The sequence below is a fragment of the Haliaeetus albicilla genome, chromosome 10 (assembly GCF_947461875.1).
Source record: "Haliaeetus albicilla chromosome 10, bHalAlb1.1, whole genome shotgun sequence".
Classification (NCBI taxonomy): domain Eukaryota; kingdom Metazoa; phylum Chordata; class Aves; order Accipitriformes; family Accipitridae; genus Haliaeetus; species Haliaeetus albicilla.
Genome location: NC_091492.1, coordinates 36,336,834 through 36,355,077, shown reverse-complemented (window position 1 = coordinate 36,355,077; position 18,244 = coordinate 36,336,834). Strand labels below are relative to the sequence as shown.

General features: G+C 36.3%; 1 protein-coding gene across 2 annotated transcripts in view; it reads right to left on the bottom strand.

Moving 5' to 3' along the window:
* Positions 1 to 1,093: 1,093 nt before the first annotated feature.
* The window catches only part of CHFR (checkpoint with forkhead and ring finger domains), a 29,906-nt gene continuing 12,755 nt past the window's right edge, over positions 1,094 to 18,244 (bottom strand). The window contains exons 5-18 of one of the 2 annotated variants that reach the window (XM_069794980.1): positions 17,712 to 17,771; positions 17,346 to 17,558; positions 16,136 to 16,351; positions 15,381 to 15,537; positions 14,967 to 15,121; positions 14,224 to 14,386; positions 13,172 to 13,314; positions 12,041 to 12,160; positions 11,652 to 11,735; positions 10,859 to 10,929; positions 9,770 to 9,857; positions 9,492 to 9,599; positions 8,325 to 8,397; positions 1,094 to 5,986 (exon numbers count right to left, since the gene is read on the bottom strand). In XM_069794980.1, coding sequence (XP_069651081.1) covers positions 5,944 to 5,986; positions 8,325 to 8,397; positions 9,492 to 9,599; positions 9,770 to 9,857; positions 10,859 to 10,929; positions 11,652 to 11,735; positions 12,041 to 12,160; positions 13,172 to 13,314; positions 14,224 to 14,386; positions 14,967 to 15,121; positions 15,381 to 15,537; positions 16,136 to 16,351; positions 17,346 to 17,558; positions 17,712 to 17,771 — 1,694 coding nt within the window. In that variant the 3' untranslated portion in view covers positions 1,094 to 5,943. The remainder of the gene's footprint in view (positions 5,987 to 8,324; positions 8,398 to 9,491; positions 9,600 to 9,769; positions 9,858 to 10,858; positions 10,930 to 11,651; positions 11,736 to 12,040; positions 12,161 to 13,171; positions 13,315 to 14,223; positions 14,387 to 14,966; positions 15,122 to 15,380; positions 15,538 to 16,135; positions 16,352 to 17,345; positions 17,559 to 17,711; positions 17,772 to 18,244) is intronic. The other variant, XM_069794981.1, reaches the window with a different exon arrangement.

Below are 18,244 nucleotides of genomic sequence, written 5' to 3'. Positions count from 1 at the left end.
GCCTTTTGAAGTTCCTAATTTTTTTTTTCAGGCAGATCACTAAAATTAACTGCTAAAGAGGTATTTGTGTTTTATTTTGTGCCTTCAAAGAATTTATAAAATATTTTCTTCCTCTTACAGCTAAAGGAACTGTTTTGAACTTATCCTCTTCCCCCCCTCGAGGAACAGAAACAGCTTCCACCCATACTCTTCAAAAAAGTCATAACACAAATTTAAGAAATTCTAAAAGCTCCGGGTGGAATAAAGTGCTCTAATACTCTCAGCTGTAAATATTGGCTAGGATTAGTTTTTAAATAGTATTACTTATGGCATTTATTTTGTTCCTAATAGCTATATTACTTCTGAGAGCTATGCTGCCACTTTTTAATGACAGAAACCTTAACAACTCATGCATGTGCTCAGGATTCAGTTTCACCTTTGTGGGTTTACTGTGCTATTCTGCATACTGTAACTAAGCAGCAAATGGGATAAGCATGCTAAACACTTGCTGAAGAGGAGGAAAATAATTTCAATCACAATTGCTTGGGAAAAAAATGTCCAAAAATGTTACGGAGCTAACAAACAGAAGGAGTATTCTTTTCAGTAAAGCTGGATTTGAATAATGTTAACTTTTTAAAAAATTAATTATTCTGGAATATACTAGGCAATCCCTCTAGCCAATGTGTTAGGTAGATTGGAACAGTACAAAAATATGTGGGCTTTCCCTATTTTTTCATTGTTGAAACAGAACTTGAAAATAAAAGCTTGAAGCTGTACAAGCTGACAGGAATCCTGTGTGGTGGGTTTCTTACTGTCAGGTAGTTAAAATGGTTGAGAATGGAAGCCCAATGGGAAAACAATCCAAAAGATTTAACAGGCAGCTAATGCATCTTAACTTTGAGGATTCAGAGTAGCATTCACCAAGAAAAAATCCATTTATAGATTCTTAGCAGAAACATGAACTGAGGTTTCCTTTCAGAAATCTAACTTTTCTTTAAGAGCAGTTGGTTACAAAGCATCCTACTCATAACTGTTTGTTTTTTTCCGTATTCCCCCCCCCCCCATAGGAAGGGCACATGAACCATAACAAAACACATTTGACTCAAATAGTCCAGTCAGTTACTAGATTTTATTCTAAACAATTAAAGATTAATTTGGATTGCAACGAAAAAAAGATAAGCCCTAAGCCAACACTTACCTAACGAAAGCAAGCAACTGAAACTCAGCAGCACTGAGAAGAATACCCAACAGAGACCAAATATAGCTTCAACATATATTCATGGTCTGTCTAGAAATGTCTTTGATGTTAAACCTCATATGGCACACTTAGCATTTTTTATAATTCATTTCCTATGGAAACTAATGAGCTTAAGGGTAAAATTACCTCATTGAAAGTCAAAATGGTGAAGTGTGAAGAAAAGAGGGATGACCTGAAAAGCAGATTTAGAAGCAATCTTTGCATATTAAGCATTGCTGTGGGAAATAGTATAATTAGTTTTCTTCAGAAGTTATTCCTTGGAATTGTGTAAGTGGTATTTCAGCTCCCAAACATCATGCAGAAAGAATGTTAGATAAAATAAGTGGAAAAAATGCAAAATCCCCACACATTCTTTTTAAAATCAAGAGATCCTTTTCCTAACTTCCAGTAACACAGTGACTGTTGATTTATTTTTAGAGGGCAGACTGTAGAAAATAAGGCCCCCTTCCAGCAGAAATTTCTAAGAGGCCATAAGAAACCAGATTTTCAGAGTATAATTTAGAGTTGAACATTCTCTTCTCAAATGCGTAACTCCTTTTACTTGAATCAACTTATTTCCCTAAGCTCTTGCTGTAGGCTAAGCCACCTGCACTATTACAGTTCTACTGAAGACTAGAAATTGATACAAAATGGATGTGTTTTGTTTGCAGAGTGAATGACCTAATGATTGATCTCCGAGTGTCAAATACCAAGATTCTTCTATTAAATTCAAGGAAAACAGTACCAGAGCTTAAACACAAGTTATCCTACACAGTTGCTGTGTCTCAAATACTTGAGACACACTGAGGGCTCTCAGATTAACACTGACTGTTGAGATTAGTATGTTGTCAGCTATTCCAGCTGCAAAAGGCCATATATTGTATTCTCTTTCTCACAATCATGCTACCATCTTTCTTTATTCTTTATTGAGGAAGCGCTTGGAAGGGCTTATGCTGTGCCAGAACTGATCACTTGATGGGGCATAAATCCAAAATCAGCAGCTTCCTCAAACTAAATTAGTTACAAGTCATTTGTTGACATAATGGAGTATAAAACATTTAAATCCACCAATGTAAGTGTAGGGCAAGCCAAAACCATTACAAGTCTTAAGGTCTATCAGCTTGTCTTTATGGCATACAGAACAACACAGCATTTTCACTTTTACATTACTTAACTTGAGTTTGAATTTCTCTTAAATTTAGTCTAAAGAACAAATGACAGCTGGTTTAAGAACAGCAACAGAGATTAGCTACAACATTAAAGGATATCCAGCTTCAAGTATGGGAATGGCAGCAGTGCAAAAATCCTAGGATGCTAAACTGCAATGTGAAGCTTAACAACTCTGTCATCACTGTCTTCCACCTCAGATAGAACGGGGCGCAGACAAGTCCTTCTATTTACTCAGCAAGGGAAAAGTTCTGTTCAGAAAAAGTTCTATTAATAGGAGCCATTTGAAATCTTATAATTTATACAAATTAGATCACTGTAAAGACGAACATAATATGACAATCATTTTCTCTAGCCTGCTGTTAAATCAGTAACTGGTATAATGCTTATCACTTCAGTGTTTACGGTGTTGCAAGAAATTAAAATAGTATCCACTTTTTTAAAAGTAGTAATTTTCTTTATTTACTACCATCTTGAAGTCATCTTGTTGACAGAAATTAATTCTATTTAATAGTTTTTTGCTTATATCATTTGTTATAAATCCTGTAGAGATACTGATGATCCTTTGTGATATCATCTGACACTTCTAAGAAAGTTTGAGAGAATTTCTTGGAATGACACAAAAACTCGTATCATTTTCAGATACTACAAGTTCAAGGATGATATTTAGTTGTAAAATCTCAACATTCAAAGAACTAATAGCTTGACCAAGCATTAGCAAGTGTTGCATACATCCATTTCTGTGGTGAGAGAATATGCCACAGAAGAAACAGAAACAGACAACTTCAGTGAATATCTTTTTTTTTTTTTCTTTTTTAATTAATAACTTCTTAGTTCAGGAAAAAAATAAATCACAAAAGAGAACTGGAAGAACTACTCTCCACCTTCTTTATAAAAGAACTTTCTCAAAGACAGAGACTACATACGTTGTTCACCACTATGTCAAACCCTATCATAATAACCTTGGTTTTTACAACATCTATTCTACCACATCTCATGCTCAGCTTCCAAATATCTCTTATAAAGGAGGTGGGGGTGTGCTTTAGACAGGTTAAAAATATGCTGCACCTTTACAGTATTTAAACAATTACACCAAGCATAGTTCATACATTTATCACATTAACTATCACCTGGTAACCATACATTTAAAAAGGTCTAATGTATAGAGTATGTAATACCCATGACAGATACTCTTACTTACTTAAGAGCATATAAAGATCAGGATTTATTCACCCTCCCCATCCGCAAGTTAATTTCTCATCTCTTCCTGGTACAATATAAATGACAGAAAAATCACTTCATTCCATTGCACTACCGCAACCCTATATGCATAGAAAGGCAGATTAATTATCTGTAACAGGGAAAAGGAAGAGAGGTTTATAAAAGGAATTTGAAGAACCTCTACTGCACAGGTAGTTTAGATGTTAGGTACATGAGTTTCGTTGTTTGGAGTTTTTTCCCAATTTTTTTTCTTAAAGTCACGTAATACATCCCTATACAAACATAACTTGAGTAAGTGCAAGTGAGGTTGTACATAGTACTGTAGACACATTATTCTTGACCAACAAAAAAAATTCAGCACAAGAGGCTTGAACACTAGCACAGTGACAAGTCTATGCTGAAAGCCCATCTGGGGTGTGGGAAGTGGTGAATGAGAATGCAAAGCACATTTCTGCATATAATGTGCAAAGGCTTGATCTCCACAACTGCACTCAATTTGCTACATGCACAGCCAGAGATGAAAGTGAGATCAAAACCAGCTGGGAATGGTTGTCCTGAGAAGATACAATAACCATTAAAAAAAAATCTAAACATAAAATACAAATACAGAAGCAACAGAACATTGTTAATAATACTAAAAGACAGAAACACACTGTTGTTGTTAGAAGAAGTTTCAAGTATTATTCCAGATCCAATTTCAATCCTACTCACAGGAGAAAATGCCCAGAGATTAGGAAGAGAAGTCCACACCAAAGTGTATTTTTAATAGCATATGGGCATGGTCAACAGACCCATCCTTGCGACAGCTATTTTAAAAAATAAAAATCTAAACAGAAATGCATCATTCTAATTAGCATTCATATTAAGATGTGCATTACTGGAAATAGCTGTTTAATTCACTGACACCAGTAGACACAATGTGCTGCATCATTTGTGCTCCATTATATCACAAGATATCGTGTGTACACTTTCAACATCAAAGTATAAATCCTGCTCATAAAATAAGGCATACTTAAAAACAACATGGTATCTACAGAGGTAACTTTATATGCTTTCTTCTCATTCTGTTTCACTCTTCTAGGTATGATGAAAAAGAAAAATTGGTCCCGGTTGAGGTTTGTCAACATTAGCTACCAGATTATGATGAAACAGATCAGATCATTTCAGTTGGTGGGGTGGGGGTGTTGGGATTGAGTTGTTTTTTTTTTTTTTTAAGGATGCTTAGGACATTTCCTGAATGAGCTCTGCAGAAGGCATGAAAATAAACTCTATATTTTTTACGTCAGTGACACCAGTGTTCCCCTTCATCATCCCTATCCCTATCCAGAAATGCCTCCATATTGCTACAATTTGTCCAAACTGAATTATTTTCTGTAAGATTGTTCCTTCCAGTAAAGCTGCTATATTCTGTTTTAAATTATAGCTTTTTCTACATTTTCACCAGTGTATGCATGCTAAAGAACAGCTGCATGGCAGAGGTACATATTTAGCATACAGTATCAAACCAAAAAGAAATTAAAAAAAATGAACCAGTGTGTCCTACTGGCTGCTCTGTCAAAAGCACTGTTTGGTCTTCTGATATAAAACACTACAGAAGTAATATTAGCAGAAGTCTGTTCTGCTTCAAGTATTACCCCAACTTTAAATGTGATTTTCAAATTTTTGTGCAATCATTTTTGTAATTTAATGTGAACAAAAACATCAACATGACTAAACTAAAAAAAGAAACTGTACTACTTCCACTATAACACCGCACATATGGTAGAAGCTTTAAGTTGAAACGGCTGTTTAATGGACGGAATTATTTTTTTTAAAGTGAATAACAATGTGGTTTCTAGCCCAAATGCAATGGGTAGCGACAAAATATCAGACTACCGCAAAATGCAGTTACAAATATACACTGACAATTTCCTTCTTAAATATTAATGGCTCTTGAAATATCCATCAGATACTTTTACAAAACTTTTCTATTTTAAGTCTAAGGATTTTTCTTAGTTTCTTCACAAGTAGTGCAAATACACTCCTTATTCTTAGGTCTTCCCAAGATATGGCTGGTTTTTGTGTATGTGATTTCTGTTTGTGTTCTTCACTGAAGTGATACAGGGACACTGTAGTCATGAGGATGGAATGCAATGCTTGCTGGACTTTCTTGGAAAAAAAAAAGTCTACCTTATTCATGTACAGCTGTAAAATTCTACAAATTAAAAAGTTCACACCAGATTACCTGATGCAAAAGTTATTGATTCCCTGCTATGGGGGAACTGAGAAGATCCCCTGAAACCTTAAACTGTACAAGCAGTGTAACAGGTTTTTGTCCCCTCTCTACAGACTACAAGTATTCAGTTCTTGAATCGTGTTTGTTCACAAATGTGATTGAATTTCCTGAAATAAAAAAAAAACAAAAAACAAAACCAAAAAGAGTTCTCAGAAGTCAGGCAACAAAAACAAGTCAGCATCTTTCACAGGGTATTTTAAATGTTAAACAGTTTAAAGCAGAACATTAACACACTAACATACCTGTTTTTCAGAACCTGTTCAGATCATACTCTACTACTATGTTATCTGTAACAGGATTTTCAACATCTCTCCTGCCTAACCCGTGTTAGTTTTACTATGCACACAGAAAACCTGTTATCAAAAGCATTCCTCTATACTTCTGCATACTTCAAACCCAGAAGGCAATTAAACCAGGAATCAGTGAATTAATTTTTCCCTGTAAGACATTAGTAATTTTTAGTAGACAACATTATACAAGTCACTAGGAACTAGAATTATCCAGGCTAATAATACATTTCAACATAAACATGTTCTTTCACTAGCTTAGAATCTTCTTCTGGAAAGAAAGAGAAGTCTTTCTCATTCTGTATTATTTAGGTTTTAAGGGAATGGCAAGCCTGTCTTCATGAGTTAAACAGATAACACAGTTTTACATGAGGCACTTCTTTCTACTTCTCAAAAACATCTCACTATTCATTCTTTGCTCTTCTCTTACTTGGGTTGTGTGTCCCCTGATACATAACTGAAACAGGAGCTCGGGTGTTAAGTGTGTATATACCTATACATGTGGAAGAGATGATGCAAGAGACCATGACTTTTCTCTCTCTTGCTGAATTGGATCAAAGATTAGAAAGAAACCTTGCTTGCACAACCAAACTACTTAGCAAAACAGTTTAGCTCATTTAAAAAAAAACATAACTGGATATCTAGGAGTGGTATGACAGGACTGTTTGCTTTTATAGATTTTAGGAACTAAGAGCAGCAGCCAGTAAAGTTCTAGGAACAGCTAATGCTTGAAAGGAAAACCAAACCAAACCAAACCAAACAAACAAACAAAAAAACAAAAAGAAAAAAGGAGAAGGAAAAAAAGGAAAAAACCCTGAGTCGTTTCTATTCTAGGTGGAATTATCCACCACAATATGAACAAAGACGACTGGTAAGTACTTTGATACTGAATTAACTCTCTAACATTTCAAAACAAAATCTCCTCTGGGAACATAGACAGTCATGTAATGTGAAATTACAGATAGCAGTGGTACTTTGAATTACATCTGCAATTTAAATCCCAAATTATTTTTGAAAGTTATTTGGTAAAACCCTCTGAATTTATAAGAGACTGGGGATGAATATTTTACAAGTCCTTCTTATGATCTGCTTGCCTGAGCTGTACAGACTGGTTATTTTCAACCCATAGTACCTGAAATATTAAAGGAATTATGCTAAGTGTGTATGTTCATTGCAGCATTAGAAAGATACTGCAGAATCTACTATTCATTAAAGCAATTTCTCAATAAGGGGTAACAGCTCCTCTATCTTAAATTGCACTGAGAATTTAAGAGAATTATTCATAAAGCAAGGATTTTTCTACCCTCCCTGGAACCAGTTAGGTCTTAGGCATATAATTTTTGCTTTGTTTTACAAGTCTTCAATACTTGTCTTACCACACATGCATCTTTTTGTAAAAATGAAATTGCATTGGTCATCAGTGGCCTTGATTCTTTTTAATCAAGGACCTTGATTTAATTTGGATGGACATTTGTCATGAATGACCAGATACCAGGAGTCCATGTCCCCTAGACGTATTAAAACACTCGAGAAGTAGAGGGTTAATCTCTTTTCAGGCTCAGTATATTATTTTCACCATATGCCAGATTGTTTGGGTCAGAGGCTTAAGACCTAGAAACTCCTCAAAATCAGGAACTGCTAAGCCACACCAGGTTCCTAATGTTACATGTTCCAAACTTCTCTTGCTTCTTTTGTTGCAAATTATTTCCACCAATTTATCCCTTCAAAGTATGTTGCACTTCACTAGAAGAGTCTCTCATAGTTTCAAACAGAAATTCCGCAGGGCTAATTATTGTATATACAGTAATTTTAAGAAGCACTCAGACATGAGCAAATGAGAAGCTGCTTCAGTGGGAGAATAGGAATGAAGCAGGGAGTTGTGGGTGGAAAACAAGACTCAGGAAGTGTCAGCAATGGGTTACATCAACTTAGAAGTGCTAGTGGCGCCTTTCTGACATGCACAAAAGGCTCATTTCAAAGTTGTGTTAAAAACAAAAATGACACCCCCCCCCCCCCCCCCCAAAGCTCACCCAATTTTGCTTACACTGCAACAGTGTTACTCATGCAATTTCTGGCACTTCAAAGGTGTGGTTTTTTGTTGTTGTTGTTTTTTAAATAGAAACAAAACCCAAACCACTTTCTAAACTGTGTAACTTACATGGCATGATGTGCTTTGACCTGAGTTCGACAGTTGCGCCCCCAGTAGCAATCAGGACGTGATGTGACAGTCACTACAAAAAGAGCAAATGAAATGCTACATTTATTACAGCCGTCATTAAATAAGATGATGCAGATGATTAAGCCACTGCTAATGGTGGTTACTCATCAGAGCAGGCTTTGTAGAGAAACAAGACATGATTGGCAAGAAATGACTGTAAACTATATTGGTTCACCTTTCTAGAAGCAAAGCAAACACTTAGTGAAGGACAAAAAAATTCATTCTGAGTATTAGGCTCACGCTGACTTACTAAGAAAGAATTTGGTTCTCGGTGCTGTCAACTGAAATTTTACCACTTTGTTTAATGGAGATTGACTTTACAGTTTAGGACACTGGGCAGATGTCTAGATATATTTCCATATGAAAGAAAAATTTATTAATTTGGGTAGAGTTTGTTGGTTTTCCCCCACTTTTACATACTTTATAACTCAGCTGTCCAGCAGGCTGTTGCAGTAAAATGAAAAGCAATATTAAGGAGGAACAAGGTAGACTGACTGTCTCTCATTATGCACAGCAGCAGAAGCAGAGCTCTCAACAGTTAAAGACAGGGAAGCTGTTGCTAACAACAGCAACTAGATGGACAAAAGTAATCTTTAAAAGTAGACTGTTGGAAGAGCTTCTGTTCCCAACAGATTTAGGATTGAAGGAGGCACAGTTGCTTGCATGCTATTTTATTCTAAAACTGTAAATGCAAACAGATTTAGAATTAATTTATGAAAACATTCTTGTTCCAAGTTGAGAGCTGGTAAAATGTGAAATTGTTCAAGTGGTGCATCATCTTATATATTTAAATGGGAAAAGAAATTACATTACAGCAGTTAGTTTCTGTTGAGTATATTCTGGATTTTACTGAATTCCTCTTTTCACCATGCAGATATATTTATTCAAGGGATGAGAAATCATACTGAAAGAAAAGATTCCATTAGGGAGTCTGACAATAACTATATGCAGACTTAGCAGCTGACTAGTAAAGCAATCAGCGTAAGACATTAGCCCTGCAAAGAGGTTTGCACTGGGCTACATGAAGGTGCTAAAAAAAACCAAGGATAAAACTGACTTTAACTCTTTAAATGACTTTTCCCCCTTACTGTGTGAAGCAATCCCCACCTGGCAATTCAGCAACAGGAATATTCTGCCTGTACTGGTAGGCAAGTTCTCGAAAGCTGCGAAGGCCACAACAGTAGCAAAGCACTGTGTTCCCAGTAATTCTGTAATCTGGGGAGAAAATCAGGTTGTACGTAATGTCAGTGTAAGCCTTGAGAAATCAGATTTAACAAAAATGTCATGATGTCACTGGTTATATACACAGAACTTCAAACCTCTTGATAATATTACTGAGTTATATATAAACAAAGAGTTACACATGCAAAAAAATGAACACATACCTGACAACATGAAAACTCCTCTTTGAAGAGCTAAGAGGCTTTCGTTTAACATATTTTTCCATGTCAGACCCCTGGATGCCAGGTAATCCTGAAAAGAGCAATTTAAGTGTTTAATCTAGAAAAACTTCCAACATTAAAGAGTGACCAAGCCATTTACCCTGAAATATTTCCAAATCTAGATCTAACCAGGTTTTCAAAATGGATTGATGTTGATTACCAAGTAAAAATTAAATACCTTTAACTTAATTAGCATGATACTTTCAGATCACCAATAAAACCTTCCACTCAGTATCTTTTTTTCAGAAGATCCCCACTTTTGCCAAAAGAATGCAAAAGGATTCATTTCAGTCACATTCTCATTTACCTTAAATCAAGATTTCATCCAGTTTACCTAATTTAGATAACCCTGTTATGGTATGGGCAAAATATTTTCCATATAACCTAGGGTGAAGTTTAACTTGTCTGTGAAAAAATATTTAACAAGCCTTGTTTTCCTGGGATATTTTTAGCAAATTATTTTTCTCTTAATTAATATTTTGGATGTTACACTTTAGACTGTAGAAACTGGCTTCCCTAACAAATACTTCATACAAGTAAAATTCTTTTATGATTTAATAACCAAACGTATCTGAATTCTACAGTGTGTCTATCAGTCATTTATACTCAAATTCAGAAGTTATGCCTAGAATTTTGGCCTTCTTGGCCCCTGTCAGACATACACATTGGAGAAATTAAACATCAGGATTGCATGAAAGTGCTTTTTCTGTTGTTTTTGTTAATTTGGGTGGTATGGGAAGAGCTGATGCTAAATGGAATGCATCTCTCGAATACGATGCCCTCTTACACAGAGACTGAAAGAGCCAAATTATCACCTCAAAATACTTCTAATCTAGACACAGTAACTATAACTTTGGTCCAGTTGAACATTTAGGGGTCATTAAATTTGCCTTTCAGAATCAGGTGTGGCAAGTGACACAATGCTGCCACTGTAACTGTTAGGCAGCACACCACTGTAATTTCATGTGTGAGTACACCTTAAACTTTGTACGTTTATTATTATGCATCACACATAATGATTTTTGAACATACCTTTAGGATATCTGACTCGTAGTGGTTGTTATTTAGGACTCCGTCTAAACACTTATCACCAAGATTTATTTCTAATCAGAACAAAAAGAAGAAAAGTTACCATTTCCTCCCCTAATCCCATGGCCCTCATACATTTTCTAAAGGTTCTTCTATTTCCTGAAATCATGTGCACAGACTCACATGAGCACCAAGTATATGACTGCATTCAACATATGCTAAAGCATGTGATCTATAGCTTCCAGTGGCAAAGACATTGAGAATTTACAATTTCACCTTTAGTCCACAAACACTACTACTCATCTGCACAAATTAACAGTGCTAATAAAGCATATTCCATTAGCTTCAAACTCCAGCCAGGTAATTTCAACTGTTCTAATTTATTTTTAAAAAATGTCTAAAACCTTGAGTTTCAGAAGTCTGCATGTTTAAGAGGGTAAGGTTCTTTCCTAATCAGTTAACGTCAGATGTTCAGTGCTCTTGCATTGATTTGTATGATTCTCTTCCTATGCTGAAATACACCATAATTCATTTTATATGGGAAAGCACTGTGCTCAACAAGTGTAGTTTTCAAGCCCAATATGGTATGAAGACAAGAAGTTAAATCCCCTCAAAGTTAAAACACATACCACTCAAGAATTTTTTGTTTGTGATGTGAGGACACAGCCTTTGTTTCCTTTTGCATGACTGTGCTCCAAACTAATCTATTATATTTCTTAAATTACCTAAAGTTCAAGACAGACAGACATTATTGCAAAGCGAGCAGGCTCATAAGAAACAGATTATTCCACAATACCACAGAATGGTGCCAAACAGCCAAAACATGCCATCCGAGTGCAGCCCCAGTATAAGTGACAGAAGGGTTGCAGACAAACTGTACCTGTAAAATAACAAAGAAAACCCCTGTGAAGACCTGCACACAACAAAACTCAACAGTTATTGTTCCTATAAATCAATAAATATAGAGCTCTGATAAACTTGGTTAAAAAAAGTACAACTTTCTCATTTAAAATATATTCTATAGAGGAATAATAAATTTTATAAAGGAAGATTCTTTCATGTTGTCACTACAAAAGTCAGATAAAGAATATTCAAATGAAGAACACTCTTCAAAGTAAACTTAAGTTTAATCAAAAATAAGGAGAGATTTAGTTCTGTAGCCAAGACTAAACAAAAAGTACACACATTGCTGAGGAGCAACATGAGGATTCTGTTCACGCTCTGCTCTTCGGTCAGGCATTGGCTGAAAGCAGCAGGTGCATATTACATGACTTCCTTGAGCAGGACACACATATTCCTGGACAGCTAGATGAGTTAAAAACAGGAAAAAAGAGGACAGACTGAACAATGTACACAATTGCAATCTGGACTAGGAATCTTAGTGAATATTAGCAACATAAAAATCTGAAAGCAACAAGCAAGCAATATCATTTTTACAAAGATTCTATAAAAGAGCAGAAAAATGGCACTCAGACTTCAAAACTACATAGGTGTCCTGGTTTTGGCTGGGATAGAGTTAATTTTCTTTCTAGTAGCTAGTATATTGCTATGTTTTGGATTCAGCATGAGAATAATGTTGATTACACACCAATGTTTTCAGTTGTTGCCAACTAGTGTTTAGACTAAGTCAAGGATTTTTCAGCTTCTTGTGCCCGGCCAGCAAGAAGGCTGGAGGGGCACAAGAAGCTGAGAGGGGACACAGCCAGGGCAGCTGACCCCAACTGGCCAAAGTGGTATTCCATACCATGTGACATCATGCCCAGTATATAAACTGGGGGGGGAGTTGGCCTGGGGCAGATCGCTGCTCAGGAACTAACTGGGCATTGGTGAGCAAGTGGTGAGCAACTGCATTGTGCATCACTTGTTTTGTATATTCTAATCCTTTTATTATTATTGTCATTTTATTATTGTTATTGTTATCATTATTAGTGCCTTCCTTTCTGTTCTATTAAGCTGTTCTTATCTCAACCCATGAGTTTTACCTTTTTCCTTCTGATTCCCTCTCCCATCCTACTGGGTGGGGGGGGAAATGAGTGAGTGGCTGCATGGTGCTCAGTTGTTGGCTGGGGTTAAACCATGACAGTAGGTGTGTAAAATATTTCAATATGTAGAACAGTTTAAGAACTATCAACCGGCAGTAATCTATTTTAGACAACCACAGAAAAACCATGGTCAAATCTCATGATACTTGTAGACACCTATGTGAAGTGGTGTTACTTTTGCAGTACTGCGAGAGTGAGCTTGCTTAGTTCATAACGAATGTATGAGTTGTAGTATTTTAGTATCACACTACTGAGAAGATGTCATGATGCTGACCTGCAGGGAAGTTGGCAGATGTAGATGGCGCATCTCCCAGTGCTTGCATTCCTCCCGCTTCTGTCTCTTGGCCTGTGCCAGGCAGAGTTGGAACAGAGTGTCTTCGATACCCTGGGCACTGTCTGCATACTATATATGGTTGACTGAAAGAACAAAATAAGGTCATAGGAAATCACACCCAAAAAATGCAAATATAACTCATATCCCTATGCTAGACAGGGTTGGTCATACTTTCAAAGTTTAAATTTGGAATTTCTTCATCCAGTAACATATGGAAGTTTACATAGCTTGGTACCTCACAGCTGTGAAGACTGCTGTGGTTGTAACAGATAAAAACTTTGTATTTCGTAGTATTCCTCAAGCAGTTTAAAAAAAAAAAAAAAAAGAAAAACAGAGCAGTGCGACTGGAAGTGAGATGAACAAGAAAGAGAGGAACAAAGGTGGAACAATTATCTACATGAAGAGTTCTTGTGTTCCCCTCTAGACAAACAGAAAAAAATGTTTGCTGTTGGAAATAAAAAGGAGATACTTTGGTGCCTGGGAATCCCTAGGTCAAGCATCAGCTGCTTCAGTACCATACACCTGGTGAAAGCAACATTCCAGACACATAAGCAAGCACAATCATTGCAGCTGCACTCATAGGGTCATGGACTGCTTTATCTCCTGAGAAGAGGTTAGCCAAAAACCTGTTTTCTCTAAAGCAACAGTCAATTTGTAACGAGAAAAGGTAATTTCACATATCTCACATGAAGCTGTTGCACAATTCAGGGTAGAACTGTTGGTCATAAACTGAATCTTGCTGGACTTCTAGGAAGTTCTAATTTTAATTACTTTGTGCTGACTGCTCAGGGTTCAGTAGGATGGCCAGTAGAATTGCCAAGATAGTTACTGGTAAGAATGAACTTACCTGAAAACAAAAATAAGATTTGTTCTAGCAATGATCATGGAAACACTATCAGCAATAACAGTGTTTGTGAAACTAGATAATTTTGTGGGTTTGTGCATTCAAACATAAGTAAATCTAATTCAGCGCACAACTTAAATAGACATACCTGATATCTGAAGATTCACTATCTACATCTGACAATTCCAATAGATCTTCAGAACTTCCTTCCTCGTCTGAAAAAGATCTCCGCACCTTAGGTTGCAACATGTCTTGAGTAATTTTGTTTCTAGCATCCATGCTACGTACATCATCTTCATTACGACATTTATCTGGTATGAGAACCAAATTCAAATTTCAAGAGAAAAGAACACCTCACATCCCTTATCCCAATCCTACTTTATTAACACCGTTACAATTATTGTGTTTTCATTTCCATAAAACTTATTTTGGATAACAAAGCTCTAGAAGATCTTAGTTAAATTCCCCTATCTGTTAATGGAAGTGTAGTATCAGGCAACTTAAGTTTTATTTTCAAGAGGCCATGGTCGAAGTTAATTAAATCCATATTCAAATATATTTTTCAGAAGTAGCGGAATTTAGGTGGCCTAATCAGCCAGTGTGCCCTATTTGATAAAACTGATACCCTTCTCATGATTAAGTAGCAACATAAAATTAAGATATCTTAGCATACTCAGTATTAAATCACCTTCAATTCTCACCCAGTATTTTAAATATTACAACAAGTTATTATGTCATAGTAAATGAACTTGTTTTCTTACAGCCATGTCAGAGAAAACAGCAGACTAAAACATACATAGAAATTCAACAGACAGCAGTTTGTGCATACATCAATTATGCAGCTAACCTGTGAAATACATCAGATTCTGTTACACACACTGTTGAACTTGCCTGGATGCTGAATCAGATAAGCTTCAACCAAGTTGTTCAATATGTGATTTTTACAAATACGTTCTACTGGACAGCGACAAGTTGGACATAGAGAAGATCTTTCCATCCATCCTGAGTAGCAGGCAGCACAAAAAGTATGCATACAAGGCTGCAAGCTGGAAAACATAAACATGAAAACAATTAAAGAAATGCAGTCAAAACACAAATCTTTCATTTTTCAGATACATTCATAACATGCAAAAAACTGTTCAGCATTGATTTGACTATATAGACTTGGGGGGGGGGGGAGGGAGGGAAGCAACGGGACTCAGAAGGGCTTATGAAAACCCTAAATATCCTAGCCTCCTCAAACAGTTGTCACTGAACTTCTTATATTATTACCACATGAATACAGCTTTTGTCAATCATACATACCTTACACAGTCATGCAACAGTTCTTGGCAGATAATGCAAGTTAACGTTTCTTCCATCTTATCCGGTTTCACATTTGATGTTTTTGCATATTCAGAGCCAATTTTAATTATACATTCACTTGGAGCTGCTGGTGAAAGATTTGGACAAGCATCTTCATCTACAAAGACAGAAGATTCCACAGTATGTATTTTTTGAAGCTTTTTAAAATTTATTTTTATTTAAGTGTTAAAAAAAAAGACCTGAACGATATACACCGATTCACTGGCAATGGTCCCATTAAAGGTTCTTGCTTTACACATAACAGCTTCTGCTACTGAAGACATTATTTTCACTGGACCAGAAATCAAGTCAATAAGAAGGAAGAAACAAATTGAAGGACTGATGACAGCCGACCTGACTCAGTTTGGAGGGGCTGGGGTGTGTGTGTGCAGAATGAGAGGTGAGTTCTGCTTTTCTTATTTAATACAATACTAAAACATAAAATAACATTGTGAGGAGGAAAAAGTTACCTATCCCCTACTAACATAACCTTTCAAGACCTTCCAGGTTTGATATGCGGGCATTTTGAGTTTATTTCATATTGATAAAGAAAAATAGGCACAGATCCTTATGTTTCTGTTAATCTCACTGGACTTCTATGAAAAATGGACTTAGCTTTAAGTTTTTAATTAGGTTTTTTAAAGTAACTTTCAACAATAACATTAAAATAAAACAGTGCAGGGTAGGTTGCACAATACTGTAGTAAGTATACTAGCCTCCTTTTAGTTTCTTCTTAGCAGGTTCCAAACCTTCCTCCTCCCCTGTTCTTTGAGAATCTGATTCTGCTTTTTCTTTGTCAGTGATTTCTGAAGTGACTGCAGAAGTTTCAGTATTCACATCCAGCTTTTCATGTTCATCATGCAGTGCTCTTAGACACACAGATTCTAAGATGGGGAAAGCAGGCACAGGAGTGAAAACTAAGGATTGTGATCCTGCAAAATAAAAACAGAAACATGAACGCAGCTACATACAGATATGGGACATGTGAAAACAAAAGGCACTCAAACACTGATGATGCACACACATCAGTCCAAACATCTGAATAGGAAAAAGTGGAGCAAAAAAGCAATGTCTGCATAACTACACTAAATGCATTCTGAGCCAATCTGACTAATTGGAAGACCTGGGGGAAAAACAAGCTATTAGTTGTGTAAGACTACTTAAAATCCCCATTCCTCTTTAAATTGTAGAGTATTTATTCATAAGACTATTATCCACACCAGCTCTTCCTGACAAAGATGCCAGGCAGACGATTTATGCAATATTGATTATATGTAACAGGTAAGGATAAACAGCAGAGGGCAAAGCTTTGTTTTCATATGAGCATGTTTAAAAAGTCCCAATAAACTGCTGACAAATGCCATTTGCTAGATAGCCATTCTTGCTCCAGTTCTATTTGAGAGTTACACAACGTTGTGGTATTACACTTGCCAACATAATGCCAACAGACTAGACTAGGCATCCATATGGTATATTTTGGCCTTAGAGCTCTAGGCAAGGGAAAGGGGACTGGTGATTGGCAGCAGTAACAGTGACAATTAGAGTAGTTTCTCTGAGTGACTGCATGAGCAGAAGCACTCCTATCTACTGACTTTGTTATATGAGCCACATAGATTTGATAAGTTTTCACCAGTGCTCCACTACAAAACTGCACTGTAAAGATAGAACAGTTTGGGATTTACATGCATTTTCTGCCTCTCTGAGCAGAAGCAATTCTCACAGTTGCCTTACTCATCCACCAGGATTTACCCTGCTTGCTTATAAAGCAAAAGTTAAAATGCACATATCCACCTGGTATTTTCACTAGAACTTTACAAAGCAAATGCTAAAGACCCAGATAGGGGTAAGATATTAATCTGTTAAAATTCAAAACTGCAGTAACAGTTGATGGGATATCAAACTTTAAATACTTGACATAATTCTTACCAGATGTAGAAGGATTATCCTTCTGAACAGATGCAGACTCAATAAAAGAGGTAGAAGAAGCATTAAAGAGGTTAGATGTAGAAGTAGATGGCTGTGGTTCCTCATAGCAAGACTGAGTAGCTGATGGTGATGAGGTAATTTGGGTCTCATCATTACTTCTTCCTGTACTTGAGGTATCTTTGGTCACATGGCATTGGTTTTCTACATTAACTTCTACAGTTGGAAGGGGGGAAAGGAAAGAGAAAGATCTGTGTGACGGTCACCACACCATGGCTTCAAAATTCCAAGGAATCAAACTCTTGAGAGAAGGTTACATTAGTCATTGGAGCTTAGCTCCTCTTCATGGATCTTGAATTACTTCCTTACCTACTGGTTCTTGAGTTGCATCATGTTTTGTGTATAAGGATTCATAAAGATAAGCAACGTCTGAAAGGTTAAAAAATATTGATCAGAATTTTTAATCAAAAATTCTCTAACCTTAATCCCACATAAACAACTTCTATTCACAAGTGGCTGCTTCCCCAAAGTGTCTGACAATCGAAGAGGCAAATGAAGGGTCACCTCTACAGTACAATGTTAATACTCCTACTTAGGAGGCAATTAGGAACAGCACAGCAAGATCTTTTCTTCTCAGGAAACCAGGCAGAGCAGCTTTTGTGTGACGTTTAACTTGTGCCAGCCATGGAACCAGAGGCTTGATTAATTCTTAAACCTAAAATCTGCTCTGTGTCAGAACAAACTATTTTCACTGATACTTGAATGAAAGTTCTTCGAAGAAGCTTATTATTTCTGAACTCACTTCTCAACTTCTTCAATCAATTTTATTCAATTTCTTTGTGAGATGCATGAACTCTCAAAAATAAAGATTAAGACATGCCATAAGTATCTATTAATAAAAC